Genomic DNA, 13,518 nt, shown 5'->3' on the forward strand with positions numbered 1-13,518 from the left:
TCTTATTGAATGCTGGCTAATACATTATTTCTCAATTTTCTTTTAACATTTATAGTAAAGCTGAATTGTGAGTTAATTTTATTTTTGTTTGTTTAAATAAGTTTCTAACCTTTGCTGACCTCAAAACTAATGTTTTGATGACGAGAACTAAAGCTGAACAATATAAGGGCATTTGGACATGAGTGGCCTGTCACTTTTTTTTTTAAGCAAACTAAAATATGATGCTTTACAATGTCTGTTTTAAACATAAACTCTTACTTTACAGAATGCTCTGGATAAACAAGAAGAATTGACACCTCTTGGAGTTCACTTGGCACGATTACCAGTTGAGCCACATATTGGGAAAATGATTCTTTTTGGAGCTCTGTTCTGTTGCTTAGACCCGGTACTCACCATTGCTGCTAGTCTCAGCTTCAAAGATCCCTTTGTGATTCCACTGGTAAGAAGTATACAAATACAAAGCTAGGTTTTTCTTTTCTTTCTTTTTTTTTTTACAGGGTAGTTATTTGCTTAGATACACTTTTTATTAGAATGCCATTCTCCTTTATATACCATCAGAGCAATTTAAGCTGCCTTCATCTGTTTTTAAGGGAAAAGAAAAGGTCGCAGATGCAAGAAGAAAGGAATTGGCAAAGGATACTAAAAGTGACCACCTGACTGTCGTGAATGCATTTAAGGTAAAATGGACATATTTTCAATTTAAATTTTTAAAATATGTTATAGTTATCAGGAATAAGTTAAATTAGTGAAAATGTTTAAAATTAGGTGAACATTTGAAAAAAATTATATACTTTCCCATTTTGTGATAGTGCATTATTACATTTTCCCTTTTGGAAAAAAGTCTGTTCTTTGTGTTTTGATAACAGAACAAGTGAACAATTTATTTATTTATTTATTTATTTTTCATTTTATTTTTAAACTTTACATATTGTATTGGTTCTGCCATATATTGAAATGAATCCGCCACAGGCATACATGTGTTCCCCATCCTGAACCCTCCTCCCTCCCCATACCATCCCTCTGGGTCGTCCCAGTGCACCAGCCCCAAGCATCCAGTATCGTGCATCGAATCTGGACTGGCGACTTGTTTCATATATGATATTATACATAGTTCAATGCCATTCTCCCAAATCATCCCACCCTCGCCCTCTCCCACAGAGTCCAAAAGACTGTTCTATACATCAGTGTCTCTTTTGCTGTCTCGTATACAGGGTTATTGTTACCATCTTTCTAAATTCCATATATATGCATTAGTATACTGTATTGGTGTTTTTCTTTCTGGCTTACTTCACTCTGTAGAATAGGCTCCAGTTTCATCCACCTCATTAGAACTGATTCAAATGTATCCTTTTTAATGGCTGAGTAATACCCCATTGTGTATATGTACCACAGCTTTCTTATCCATTCATCTGCTGATGAACATCTAGGTTGCTTCCATGTCCTGGCTATTATAAACAGTGCTGCAATGAACATTGGGGTACACGTGTCTCATACACACTGAGGAAACAATTTATTTTACAACATTATTTGCTATTATTCATTTCCATCTTTGTCTTATTCACATTTATGACAGAAGGTTCTTTCCTGTTCATTAATAAACTATGCCTGTATTCAGATTTAACATTTTGATAGAGAATGATAATCATGTATACTCTTTAAGAAAGAGAGATGTTTTCTCTTACAGCCAGGCTTTCCTGAGGATAAACATGCCTCATCCATCTTTGCAACATTTAAGTGTAATTTGGGATATGGAGACAGCATCTTTTTATTGTAGTTCTAGACTCAGTTTCCTGTTATGGGATTGTTTATGTATTTTTTTTGTTCCTTTGAGCTAATGCAGTATTTTTTCACCCCATCGTCCTTCCTTTTCTAACTTAAAGCAAAACATATTTGTGAAGGTGAAAATATATAATAGCGTTGAAATTTGTCTAACAGGGTGTTCTTTTTGATTAGTACATCATGTGCAGAATGGTGCTATTTTATGTAAATGAATAGTACATTCCTTTATAACTTGCTCTTGTGTAGAGAAAGGTCTGTAAATTCAGTTTTGGATACCTCTTAATGACTAGGATCATGGGGAGTTCACGTTTTTGTAGTTTGTTATTTTTTAAATTATTTGGGTTTTTTTTACAGAGAAAATTAAAAATCAGAAGGTAAACATTATTACTAAAATAAAGACAAACGAGTAAGTAATCTTTACTTTGGGGGAGAAAATGAATACTTTATTTTTTGCCCCCTAGGGATGGGAAAAAGCTAAACAACGTGGTTTCAGATATGAAAAAGACTATTGCTGGGAATATTTTCTATCTTCAAACACATTGCAGGTAATGATGAGTGTTTTGAAGTAATTCTTATATATATTAGATTAGGGGATATATGTATCCATTCTGTATAGTCAGCTCTATACCAAAAAGTTAATTGTGAGTTTGTCTTGTGAAGTTGAATCATACAAAATCGTGGAAGAGACTATTAAATCAGCTGCAGTAGCACAAGAAAAAGATGTAAAGCATAATAATGGCTAAGAAAAGAAACAAGTCGAGTTTAGCAAGAAAACACAGAAGCTCGTTTATTCTTTCTGCACCCATCCTTTAGTTGCCATTTTGAGGATTTGTTCTAAAATTTTCATTGATACTTCTAAAATCTGTTTTAAACTCAAATAGGGCAAGTATCTCTTTTTAAACTGTAGATAGGTATTTTTATCCTGAACTGACTTAGTGTAGTGAGAAAACACTATTGGAGACATTTGTGAAACAGAAGAAAGTAAACAATTAAGGCAAATGCAACATCAGACATTGCACTGAACTAGAGAAGTGATCTCAAGCCAGCAGGCGTAGGAATATCCACACCTTTTCAGCTATGTGGCATGAACTCTGGTAATGGACATTTAGCAGATCTACAAGGGAGTAAAGAATCCAGAATCCAGCATATTTAATTAAACTTGCCCAAACATTAATGGAATTAAAAGAAGGGTAATGACAATTCTGAAAGATTCTACAGCCAATGGATAAAAGAAGGGAACCTGGCATATCTCAGCAGAAAATACAACTGTTTCATAGTTAGGAACAGTTGAAGAATGCAGTTTCAGTAAAAGGTAAGAAAATAAACCAGTAAAAGGAATGAAAAGACTGCTGAGCCAAGAAGACAAATTGAAGGCCATAGCATCATAAGGAACAAAATGGGCAATCTTTTAAAACAAAATATTACCCAGAAGGAAGGCTTGAGATAATCACAGCCTGTATATGCAGCCATGAAAGAAAAAAAATAAAGCAATAAGTAAAAAGCTCATAAACAGGAGGATAGCATTGATCTATCATGAAGGTAACAGGTGTCTCTTCATAGAAAATCCAGGAGTAATTGAATATGTATTCAGAGATATATGTAAGAACATGTCCCTTGAGTAGGAAAAAATGAAGTGAACTACAGTACGAAAAGATAGTTAAATCCAAGTGTTATTTGAGAATACTATATTCTGTCAAGATATTCAAGTATAAAGAAAAATGACAGACATTCAAGAAAGCATTTGAAATAGACACTCATGAGCTGACCTTGAAAAACTTAATGAGAGTAAAATGCTGCGTATTAAGAGGTGAATCAAAAAGAATATAGGAATGGAGAATACATGCTGAGTATACATTGAAATTATTTAAATATGGAAAAATGCAAAATGGTATTGAGAATTATGGATATAGAAAAAAAGGTATTGTCCTGAACAATATAAAATAATGGTGATAGAAATCAGGAGGTGGCCTGGTGATTCAGTTGTAAGAGAAATTAGGTAGGAAAACTAAAGTCACACAATTCGTAGAAAGGATACATATTTTCAAATGACTTGGGACTTCCCTGGCAGTCCAGTGGTTAAGACTCTGAGCTCCCAATGCAGGGGACCCTGGGTCAGGGAACTAGACCCCACATGATACAACAGCAAGATCCTGCATGCCACAACCAAGACCTGGCACAGCCAAATAAATAAATTTTTTTTAATGACTATATTTCATAATCTATTTAAGCTCACAAGCCTTCTTTATTAAATATCTCTTACGATCATAAAAATGTTACATTCATCTAATTCAGTTTTGTTTAATTGCCTTAAATTGAACTAAGATTAAATGCTTTTATTAAAACAGCTTCTGTACTGTTATCGTAGTTAAGATGGCATTTTTTTCCAATTCTGACGAGTATCTGCATTATTGCTTATTTAATGATATTTGTGATGATACTGAGATTAGGGAAGTCTTTTGCACTTTCCTATTTTATTTGAATGCTTTTTATAACAAAGCATGTATTATTTTACTCATGGTCGTTTTCTTAAAAACAAGAAACAGGCCCTAAGCTTTTGAACCAGGATGTAATGGTAGTTAGTTCTCAGTAGTACATATGTGCGGAGAAGGCAATGGCACCCCACTCCAGCACTCTTGCCTGGAAAATCCCATGGGCGGAGGAGCCTGGTAGGCTGCAGTCCATGGGGTTGCTAAGAGTCGGGCATGACTGAACGACTTCACTTTCACTTTTCACTTTCATGCATTGGAGATGGAAATGGCAACCCACTCCAGTGTTCTTGCCTGGAGAATCCCAGGGACGGGGAGCCTGGTGGGCTGCCGTCTATGGGGTCGCACAGAGTCAGACATGACTGAAGTGACTTAGCAGTACATATGTGAATGTTATTTTACTGTATGCTTTTCTGTATTTTTTTCCCCCCAAAATATGGGGTGGAGAGCAATTTTGAAAATTAGTCTTTTTGCTGAATAAAGTAATTCTGAAACATCAGTTGTTACTCCCTACAGCAGCCAAGCCTTTTCTATAGAAGATAGGACGATAAATATTTTCAACTTAATATCCACATGGTTTCTCTGGCAGCTGCTCATCTTTGCCATTGTAATGCAAAAGCAGCCAAAGATAATACGTAGACAAGTGGGTGTGGCTTTGTTTCAATAAAACCCTGTTGACAGAAACAGATTTTTATAAATTTGTAGTTAACTATCCCCTGCTGCAAAACATCACATTTTTGCAAGAGTATTTTATAAAGCAGGGAAAGCTCACCATGAAATTTATTTATGAGTGCACACTTTATAACCCCTATAGATTTGTGTGAAAGGTGTTCTAGTTCTGTTTGTTACCATTGCTCCCTAGATGCTGCATAACATGAAAGGGCAGTTTGCTGAGCATCTTCTTGGAGCTGGATTTGTAAGCAGTAGAAATCCTCAAGATCCAGAATCTAATATAAATTCAGGTACAGCAGGAAATACAGTGTAAATAACTTGATGCTGTTGTCGGTTGTATCAGTAGTTTACTTTTTTTTTCCTCTCCCTTCCTACCCCAAATAGATAATGAGAAGATAATTAAAGCTGTCATCTGTGCTGGTTTATATCCCAAAGTTGCTAAAATCCGGCTAAATTTGGGTAAAAAAAGAAAAATGTAAGCATTGAAGATTATTATAATTACTTGTTCTCTCAAACTTTTGAAATCATCTACTATAACACGGCTTGTATTGTACATTTGTTCTTACTTGTAATAGGTCCCTGTTCTTTACTTTGGCTATTTAAGGGAAGGCAAACTGTTTACGGTAGATACCATTGTCCCTCACTGCACATCCCGAAGTCTGTTCCTTTGTCACCCAGTATTCACAAAGAATATTAGTAATGCCAGTGTAAATGTGCTTCCCTAGTGGCTCAGATGGTAAAGAATCCTCCTGCAGTGTGGGAGACCTGGATTTGATCCCTGGGTTGGGAAGATCCCTGGAAGAGAGCGTGGAAACCCACCCCAGTATTCTTGCCTCAAGAATCCCCATGGACAAAGGAGCCTGGTGGGCTACAGTGTATGGGGTCACAAAGAATCGGACACAACTGAACGACTAAGCACATAAATATGAGAACAGTAAGCCAGCTGTTAAAAAGCAGTGGCTCAGTGGAACTTGCTTTGGAGTAGATTATGCTTCAGGATTTTTTTTTTTTTCCTTTCTTATGAAACAGATAATCTTGTACTTTAGCTCTTTGGATGAAATTGTGAGGGTTTTACCTATTTTGAGAAATAAAGTATAGCTTTAAATATAGGTCCACATAGAGTCAGCCTCAATGGTAATTGGAGACAACAATAAGGCATATTTTTGCCCAGTAAGCTAACTCATTCTATTGAAAAAAGAAAAACTGAAAGTCAGATATGGCTTGTAGTATGTGAATTGGTGCCAGACTTTTGGAAGACACTTTAGAATTAGGTATCAGCAGTCATTAAAAGTCACTGGCCCAGTGGTTTCATATGTTCTAAGGAAGTCATTCCAAATGTTTTTTGCCAAGTATATTGTAAGCAACATAGATGTCTCATAGCAGTGGGAAAATTATGGTTTTATAAGACCTTATTGTATGGCATTTCTGTTAGGTGTAAAAAAAAATCATTGTATATTGACATAAAATATTTGAACTAATGTTCGGTGAAAGAGTTGGTTGTTCTATACACATGAAAAATATAGACCTCAGAGGTAGCCTAAAGTGCAGTCATTGTTCTAGTGCAGTGGTTCTCAGCATGGGTAATTTTTCCTTCCCAGGGACATTTGACAATTTCTGCAGACGTTGTGGTTTTATAACTGGAGACGCATGTGTTACTGGCATCTAGCACATAGAGGCCAGGGGTGCTGTTAAGCATTCCGCAGTGCACAAGACAGTCCCCCATAACAAGGAACTCAGCAGTTAAGAGTGCAGATGTTGAGAAGTCTATAATGTTGTACCTGAGAATAGGGTAACATGAATGTTAATCATTGTGATTGGATTATTCACATTTTAAGTGATCTGAGTATTTTTTTACTTCAGTACTTTTTCAAATTCTTCTTCATGTATATCCCTAAAATGTACAGGTAGCTTGACATGTTACAGGTAGCTTAAATGTTTGAAATAACATTTTGTATATCCCTCTGCCATCCTGGGAAGACTTGAAAAAATGTATCAATGGTTCTCTTTGGATTGATGCTTTGTTTTGTAAACGTGCAGGGGTCAGCACATTTTGGCATACTGGCTAAAAAACATCTTTGTGTAAATTTTTGTTGGAAGACAGCCTTGCCTATTCTCTGCCTGCTTACTAGCTACATTAGCAGAGTTGAGTAGTTGTGACAGAATGCCCCCAAAGCCTATAAAATACTTTGTCTCTGGTCCCATATAGAAAAAGTTTGCCAAATCTGCGGTTCTAGTGATGTAGGGTTGCAGGATGACATTGGTTAAATTGACTGTGTGGTGAGGAAAAATAATTGATTTTATTCTAAATAATGGCTTATGACTATGGTTGATGATTTTATGGATCCCTAAAACCATGAAAAAGATACCCTCAAAAACAGAGGAGGGATTAATGGATTAACCCTTTATAATGTAATTACCAATGATTATATAACAATACTATCTCATATCTCCTTGTTGAATAATATTAACTAAAGACTCCTACAGATTGAGGTGAAATCTTTAACTATCAAGACAAAGACCCCCTAAGAATGGAGAGACTGTACTGGAGCTGTGTATGTTTATTTCAAGTATTCCTGTTTTGAAATGGGGCTGGAGGTTCAGTGAATGTGAGGCCATTTAAAACATATTTTAGAACAGGTTTTTAAAAATCAGAACTACGTTTTAAACAAAATTCTCCGTTTTTTAATTTTACTTGTCTGGGTGTGTAACCTGTGGATTTTTTTTTTAATTGATCATTTCAGTTATTCCGTAAATTGAGGGTGGTTTATCAGTCCTTGGGGTCACGAAGAGTCGACATGACTGAGTGACTTCACTTTCACTTTTCACTTTCATGCATTGGAGATGGAAATCGCAACCCACTCCAGTGTTTCTTGCCTGGAGAATCCCAGGGACGGGGGGAGCCTGGTGGGCTGCTGTCTATGGGGTTGCACAGAGTCGGACACGACTGAAGCGACTTAGCAGTAGCAGTAGCAGCAGTATCAGTATCATGGTTTATCAGTATTATGATTTACAGTAAAATGTACAGACTATTCTCTTGGTCTGATTCACTTAGAATTCTCTCAGGTATTTATTTCATTCTTTGTCTTTTAATGGTGTATATATATAAACATAATGAGGGAATATTTTGTCACTTTTCTAATATGTTGAGTAATTATACCTATAAGAGGATTTGTTTTATGATTTAGAGTGTTCATATTTATCTGATACTTTTCCATGTCTTATTAAAATAAAAATTCTCTTTCCTTAAATATAAGTTTGGAAATATATAATGCAGAAATAAGCTAAACTCATCTGGAGTTTCTTTTGATTCTGGGATGGTTTGGAGTTCTCCAGAGTGTTGTTTTTGTTTTTTTTTTAAACTACATTTTAACTTTTTTTAAAGGGTGAAAGTTTACACAAAAACTGATGGAGTAGTTGCTATTCATCCTAAATCTGTTAATGTGGAACAAACTGAGTTTAACTACAACTGGCTTATCTATCACCTGAAGATGAGGACAAGTAGTGTAAGTGAATGTATAAAATAGCCATGGATCTGAATAACAGTCTGTGTGTTTAAAATTGTTTAGTTTTCATAATTACAAACAAACTTGTTTTCTTAAAGAAATTTTTTTTTTTTATTGGCGGATAATTGCTTTACAGTGTTTGGTGGTCTCTGCCGTACATCAGCGTAAATCAACTATAATTATGTATATATACCCCCTTCCCGCCATTCCATCCCTCTAGGGCATCGCAGCGCGCCAGGCTGTGTTATATAGCAGCTTCCCACTAGTTACCTGTTTTATATTTGGTAGTGTATATATGGCAATGCTACTTTCTCAGTTTGTCCTGGCCTCTCTTCCCCCAACTGTGTCCATGAGTCTGTTCTCTACATCTGCATCTCTATTTCTTCTCTGTAAGTAGGTTCATCAGTACTATTTTTTTTAGATTCCATATATATGTGTTAATATATGATACTTGTTTTTCTCTTTTTGACTGACTTCATTCTGTGTAACAGGCTGTTGGTTCATGCACCTTACCACAGTTGACTCAAATTCATTTCTTATTATGACTGAGTCTTATTCCATTGTATGTATGTGCCACAGCTTCTTTATCCACTCACCTGTGGATGGACATCTAGGTTGCTTTGTCCTAGCTATTGTGAACAGTGCTGCAGTGAACATTGGGGTACATGTGTCTTTTTGAATTGTGGTTTTCTCAGGTTATAAATGCCCGGTAGTGGGATTGCTGGGTCATCCGGTAGTTTGATTCCTAAGTTTATTAAGGAATATCCTAAAAATTTTTTTTTTCCGACAAGACTTACAGTGTCCTCAAGCAAATAACCTGTACTTTTAATATGTGCAAATCTGTTGTAATGGATCTTTCTATTTTAATTAACAGAAGGTTATTTGATTTTCATAATTTTCTTTCAGAACCTATTTTTCAAGAAATACTGACATTTTATGGTATATAGGAGTTCAGTGTATGAAGAATTTTATTGACTTGTCAATATAACTTCTAAATACTGCTCAGAATATTAAGTGGGAATTTTGTTAATATATAAATAAAAAGAACTTCAGCTACATTATTGTTTTGGTTTTATCACTTAGAAAAATACTTTGTTTCCAGAATAGTGCTATTGATTGAATTGAAACAAAAATATAAAACTCCTTTGTTGTCTGAAGTAATGAAAAATGACTTGTTTAAAATTATATATATTTTAAAATTAGTCTGTATTTTCACTGACAGGATAATAATAATACCTGTTTTAGAAGAAAAACACTAATTGATACTAGTGATTTTACTGGATTAGCGTGACAATAATCCTTTCTGACTCCTTGACTGTATTAACTTGCCTTACTTTTCATTATAGATATACTTGTATGACTGCACAGAAGTTTCCCCGTACTGTCTCTTGTTCTTTGGAGGTGATATATCCATCCAGAAAGATAATGATCAGGAAACTATTGCTGTAGATGAGTGGATAATCTTTCAGTCTCCAGCAAGAATTGCCCATCTTGTTAAGGTGACTGACTTTACATGATTGTCTTTGATTCTGCATGCAAGTTAGTATAGTCTTGTGTTTTTGTTTATCCAAGTGTTGTACATGTTACATTAAATATTCCTTGCTTTATTTCAACAGATGAAATTGTGTTGAGAAATCGATTTATAGTTTTTCTGAATTGGTTTTTGAGATAGTTACAAATGAATAGCTAATAGCTTATGAAATTTCTTGTACCAGATCAAGTCACTTTTATTTATTACACTGTTTGATAGTACATCTGCCTTCATTGAATGTGTATACTTTTTCCAACTTCAGGAATTAAGAAAGGAACTAGATATCCTTCTGCAAGAGAAGATTGAAAGTCCCCATCCTGTAGACTGGAAGGACACTAAATCAAGAGACTGTGCAGTACTCTCAGCTATTATAGACTTGATCAAAACACAAGAAAAAGCAACTCCCAGGAACTTGCCACCACGTTTCCAGGATGGATATTACAGCTGACAGGTTTTCTCTGGTGCCCTGAAAAGCCAATTTTACAGCCATCTTCCATCACGGTTTAACTTTGGGCCAGATGCCAAACCCTAGGACATGAATAATTTAATGTGTAATAAGGTAGAAACCTTTAGTAGGTAGTAAAGACTTAATGTGCATGAATTAACAGTTGTCTGTAGCTACTATAAATACACCATATATAGCAGTAAGTTCTCTGATCATACACTCTTATTGTGGTCATGTCCACATTTTGAGAATATTCCTTTTATGTACTTCGAATGTTGTACCACTTGAGAACGTCCTTTGTTATGAAATATTAATCTTTCTGCCCTTAATGACTGAGTATAGAATCAGTAAAACTAGAATGATTAGCCAAAAAGCAGTGTCAAATAAGAATTTCAGTACATCCACATTTTTTCTAATGAAACTTCTATCAGAAGTTAATTAATTTGTTGTAATAAAGTCCAGTATGTAATAAAATGTACAGTGTATAAATCTCAGCTAGCTTTTTGGCTTGGTTTCTGCATCTCCACCTTTCCCTTGGTTTGTTTGATTTTTTTTTTTTAATCTTTTCAGAATATATTTTTATCCTTTTTATATCACCCTGTGCAGCATAATGTAGCAATAGAGAGCATGAGTCTAGAGCCTGACCACCTAAGTTCAAATTTTAGCACTGTCACTTACCCTGGATCTTAGGCAAATTACTTGGCTTATCTCTGTTCCCATTTTCTTTATCTGTAAAATACAGATAACAGTTGTGAGAATTAAATACCTTGTTATATGTAAAGTGCATAGCTTAGTATCTGGCACGTATTGGGTACTCACTAAATGGTAGTTATGTACTCACTAAATGGTAGTTATGTACTCACTTAACGGTAGTTACTCGTCCATGAAACTTTTTGTTAATGATCCATTAGGTTACACTTCTTTTCCTCATGCTCTGAGTGCTATTTTATACTCTTAGCCAGTGGTAGCTAGTCTGACATGTACTGTGCAGCCCTGTCAGATTTAGACAAATACAAATACTGTCCTTTGTCAAACAGCCTTTTTGTCCTTCCCTTCCTGTTTGCTTGTCCATGTGTCCCCTCCTCTGTGCAGCCTTGTTCCCAGAGATGTTGGACCCTCTTCCCCAAGGGTGAGTCATGCTTGGTCAAAGCCAATCATGCATGGTCTTCTCCTTATAAGTAACTCTTGAGGCATGCATATGTGGACCTGTCCTGTCTGATGTCAGCTGAGAAGAGGGCTGCACTGGGGGCATCTGAGAAAGATCTTCCTCACTAATACTTTGAGGAGGAAATTCTGCAGTCCTCCTTTGGACGTTATTTTGGCTGTATTTGGCACTTAAAACTGCTATAGCCATCTTAGAATCACTAGGTTGGCTCAGCAGGCGGGTGGAAATCAGCCTTGTCCTTGATAACACCAGTGAGCTGTTGAATTATCCAGCTGTGCAACTGCCCTGCACATTGACTTACTCTGATGACAGTAAACCCTTTATTGTTTTAATTAGCCACTTTTAGTAGAAAGCGTGGTAAGTGCAACACCTGACTATCCATCATTGAGTGTTTGCTGAGGCTTCTATCTCTATCGTTTATTTTGTGATCCTAACAGGTTGACCTTTATATCTGAGAAAAGATGTAAAAGTTGTAGTATTGGAAATACTGTAAAAAGACAAACCTTGGAAGAACACCCTGGTATACACAGATTTTGTTGTGCCTTCCAAAGAAGCTGGGGAAAAGGAGTATCATATGATGACTGTGATGATCTTAATAGCACTGCTTCAGGTAGTGCTCCCATTTGGGGGAATGTATGTCAACCTATCATTTCCTCCTAGGGTCCTGAATATTTTTGTGTTCTAAGTCCATTCTCTTGGCCAGTATCCCAAAAGTGATTTGTCTCTCACTGAATTCTTATTCTGCGTCATATTGTGGCATGTTAGTTTTGGCCCTAAACTCAAGGTGATAATTAGGTACTATTTGTTCTGTTAGAATGTTTTTATGTTTGTGGTTTTTTTTTTTTCTTTTACTATACAGTTTAAATTCAGTTATTTGGCCAAAATGGTCTTTGCAGAAAGCAGTTAAAAAAGATTACTTGTTAATTAGTTCTGTGTTCACAGACCAATATTTAGTCTCCACAAATGGGGAAGATGTTCCTGAAGGACTGTTTAACAGATGAGCTATTTAGAGAGGTCAAAGGACTTACTTATCACCTCTAATTTTAATGTCTTCTCTGCAATCAAGATGGAAATTTTAACTAATGGTGCTATTTATGTTTTTTGTTTACAGAATAGGATTTAACTTAGTGAAAAATGTATTCCATGTCTTAGCATTATCTGTTATTTGGTAGTTTTAAAGAATAAGACATTAAGAAGAAAAATCTGTTTGGCTTACCATTCTGATACCAAGGATAACTCTTGGAAAAAATAACTCTGAAACAGAAACTTATGAGAGGAAAAGGCACTGAATAATCTTTTTTTAAAAAAAGTCTTTGAAAAGTGAATCTATATAACACCTTCATAATCATTAACTTGGGCAAAAGCTCTAGACGCATTTGTACCAATTAATGCAAGTGATTTTCTCTTCTTCATTTTTAAAACAAAGTCCACCCTACAAGTTTGAATAATAAGAGAGTTGTAGGAGGAATTTATGTACTCTATTGCCCAAAGTAAATGGTAATCCTTCTGCTCTTGAGCTCTAGTTTGTGTATATATAAGTAATTGTGATCATGTAGTATAATCATATTTATAATATACTAATTGTTTTTACATGGCATTTTTATTCCGATTTTAAAAATAAATATTCATTATAGAATATTTGAAAATTCAACATATAAAAAATGTTACTGTTACATACTTTTTTAATAAGCTTGAAGATATTATTTTAATAAAGTTACCCAAGTATAATTCTGTTAATTTTGTCAAATGTTTTAAGTCGTAATTGTTACCCTGATACGGAATATTCCTGTCACCTAAAAATGTCCTTTGTTTCCCTTGCAGTCAGTCCCCTGCTCCCACTTTCACCCATTGTAAACCATTGATCTGCTTTTGGTCACTAGAAAATTCAAAAGTTTTGCCTTTTCTAGAATTTCAAATAAATGGAACAATATATAGTC

General features: G+C 35.2%; 1 protein-coding gene across 2 annotated transcripts in view; it reads left to right on the forward strand.

Moving 5' to 3' along the window:
• DHX36 (DEAH-box helicase 36) overlaps window positions 1-13,518 on the forward strand; it is a 47,520-nt gene extending 34,002 nt beyond the window's left edge. For both annotated transcript variants that reach the window (XM_027543169.1, XM_027543177.1), the window contains 8 exons: window positions 266-439; window positions 591-677; window positions 2,241-2,324; window positions 5,128-5,227; window positions 5,322-5,412; window positions 8,320-8,440; window positions 9,787-9,939; window positions 10,234-13,518. In XM_027543169.1, the coding sequence (XP_027398970.1) occupies window positions 266-439; window positions 591-677; window positions 2,241-2,324; window positions 5,128-5,227; window positions 5,322-5,412; window positions 8,320-8,440; window positions 9,787-9,939; window positions 10,234-10,419 (996 nt within the window). In that variant the 3' untranslated portion in view covers window positions 10,420-13,518. The remainder of the gene's footprint in view (window positions 1-265; window positions 440-590; window positions 678-2,240; window positions 2,325-5,127; window positions 5,228-5,321; window positions 5,413-8,319; window positions 8,441-9,786; window positions 9,940-10,233) is intronic.

Source organism: Bos indicus x Bos taurus, chromosome 1 (assembly GCF_003369695.1).
Source record: "Bos indicus x Bos taurus breed Angus x Brahman F1 hybrid chromosome 1, Bos_hybrid_MaternalHap_v2.0, whole genome shotgun sequence".
NCBI lineage: Eukaryota > Metazoa > Chordata > Mammalia > Artiodactyla > Bovidae > Bos > Bos indicus x Bos taurus.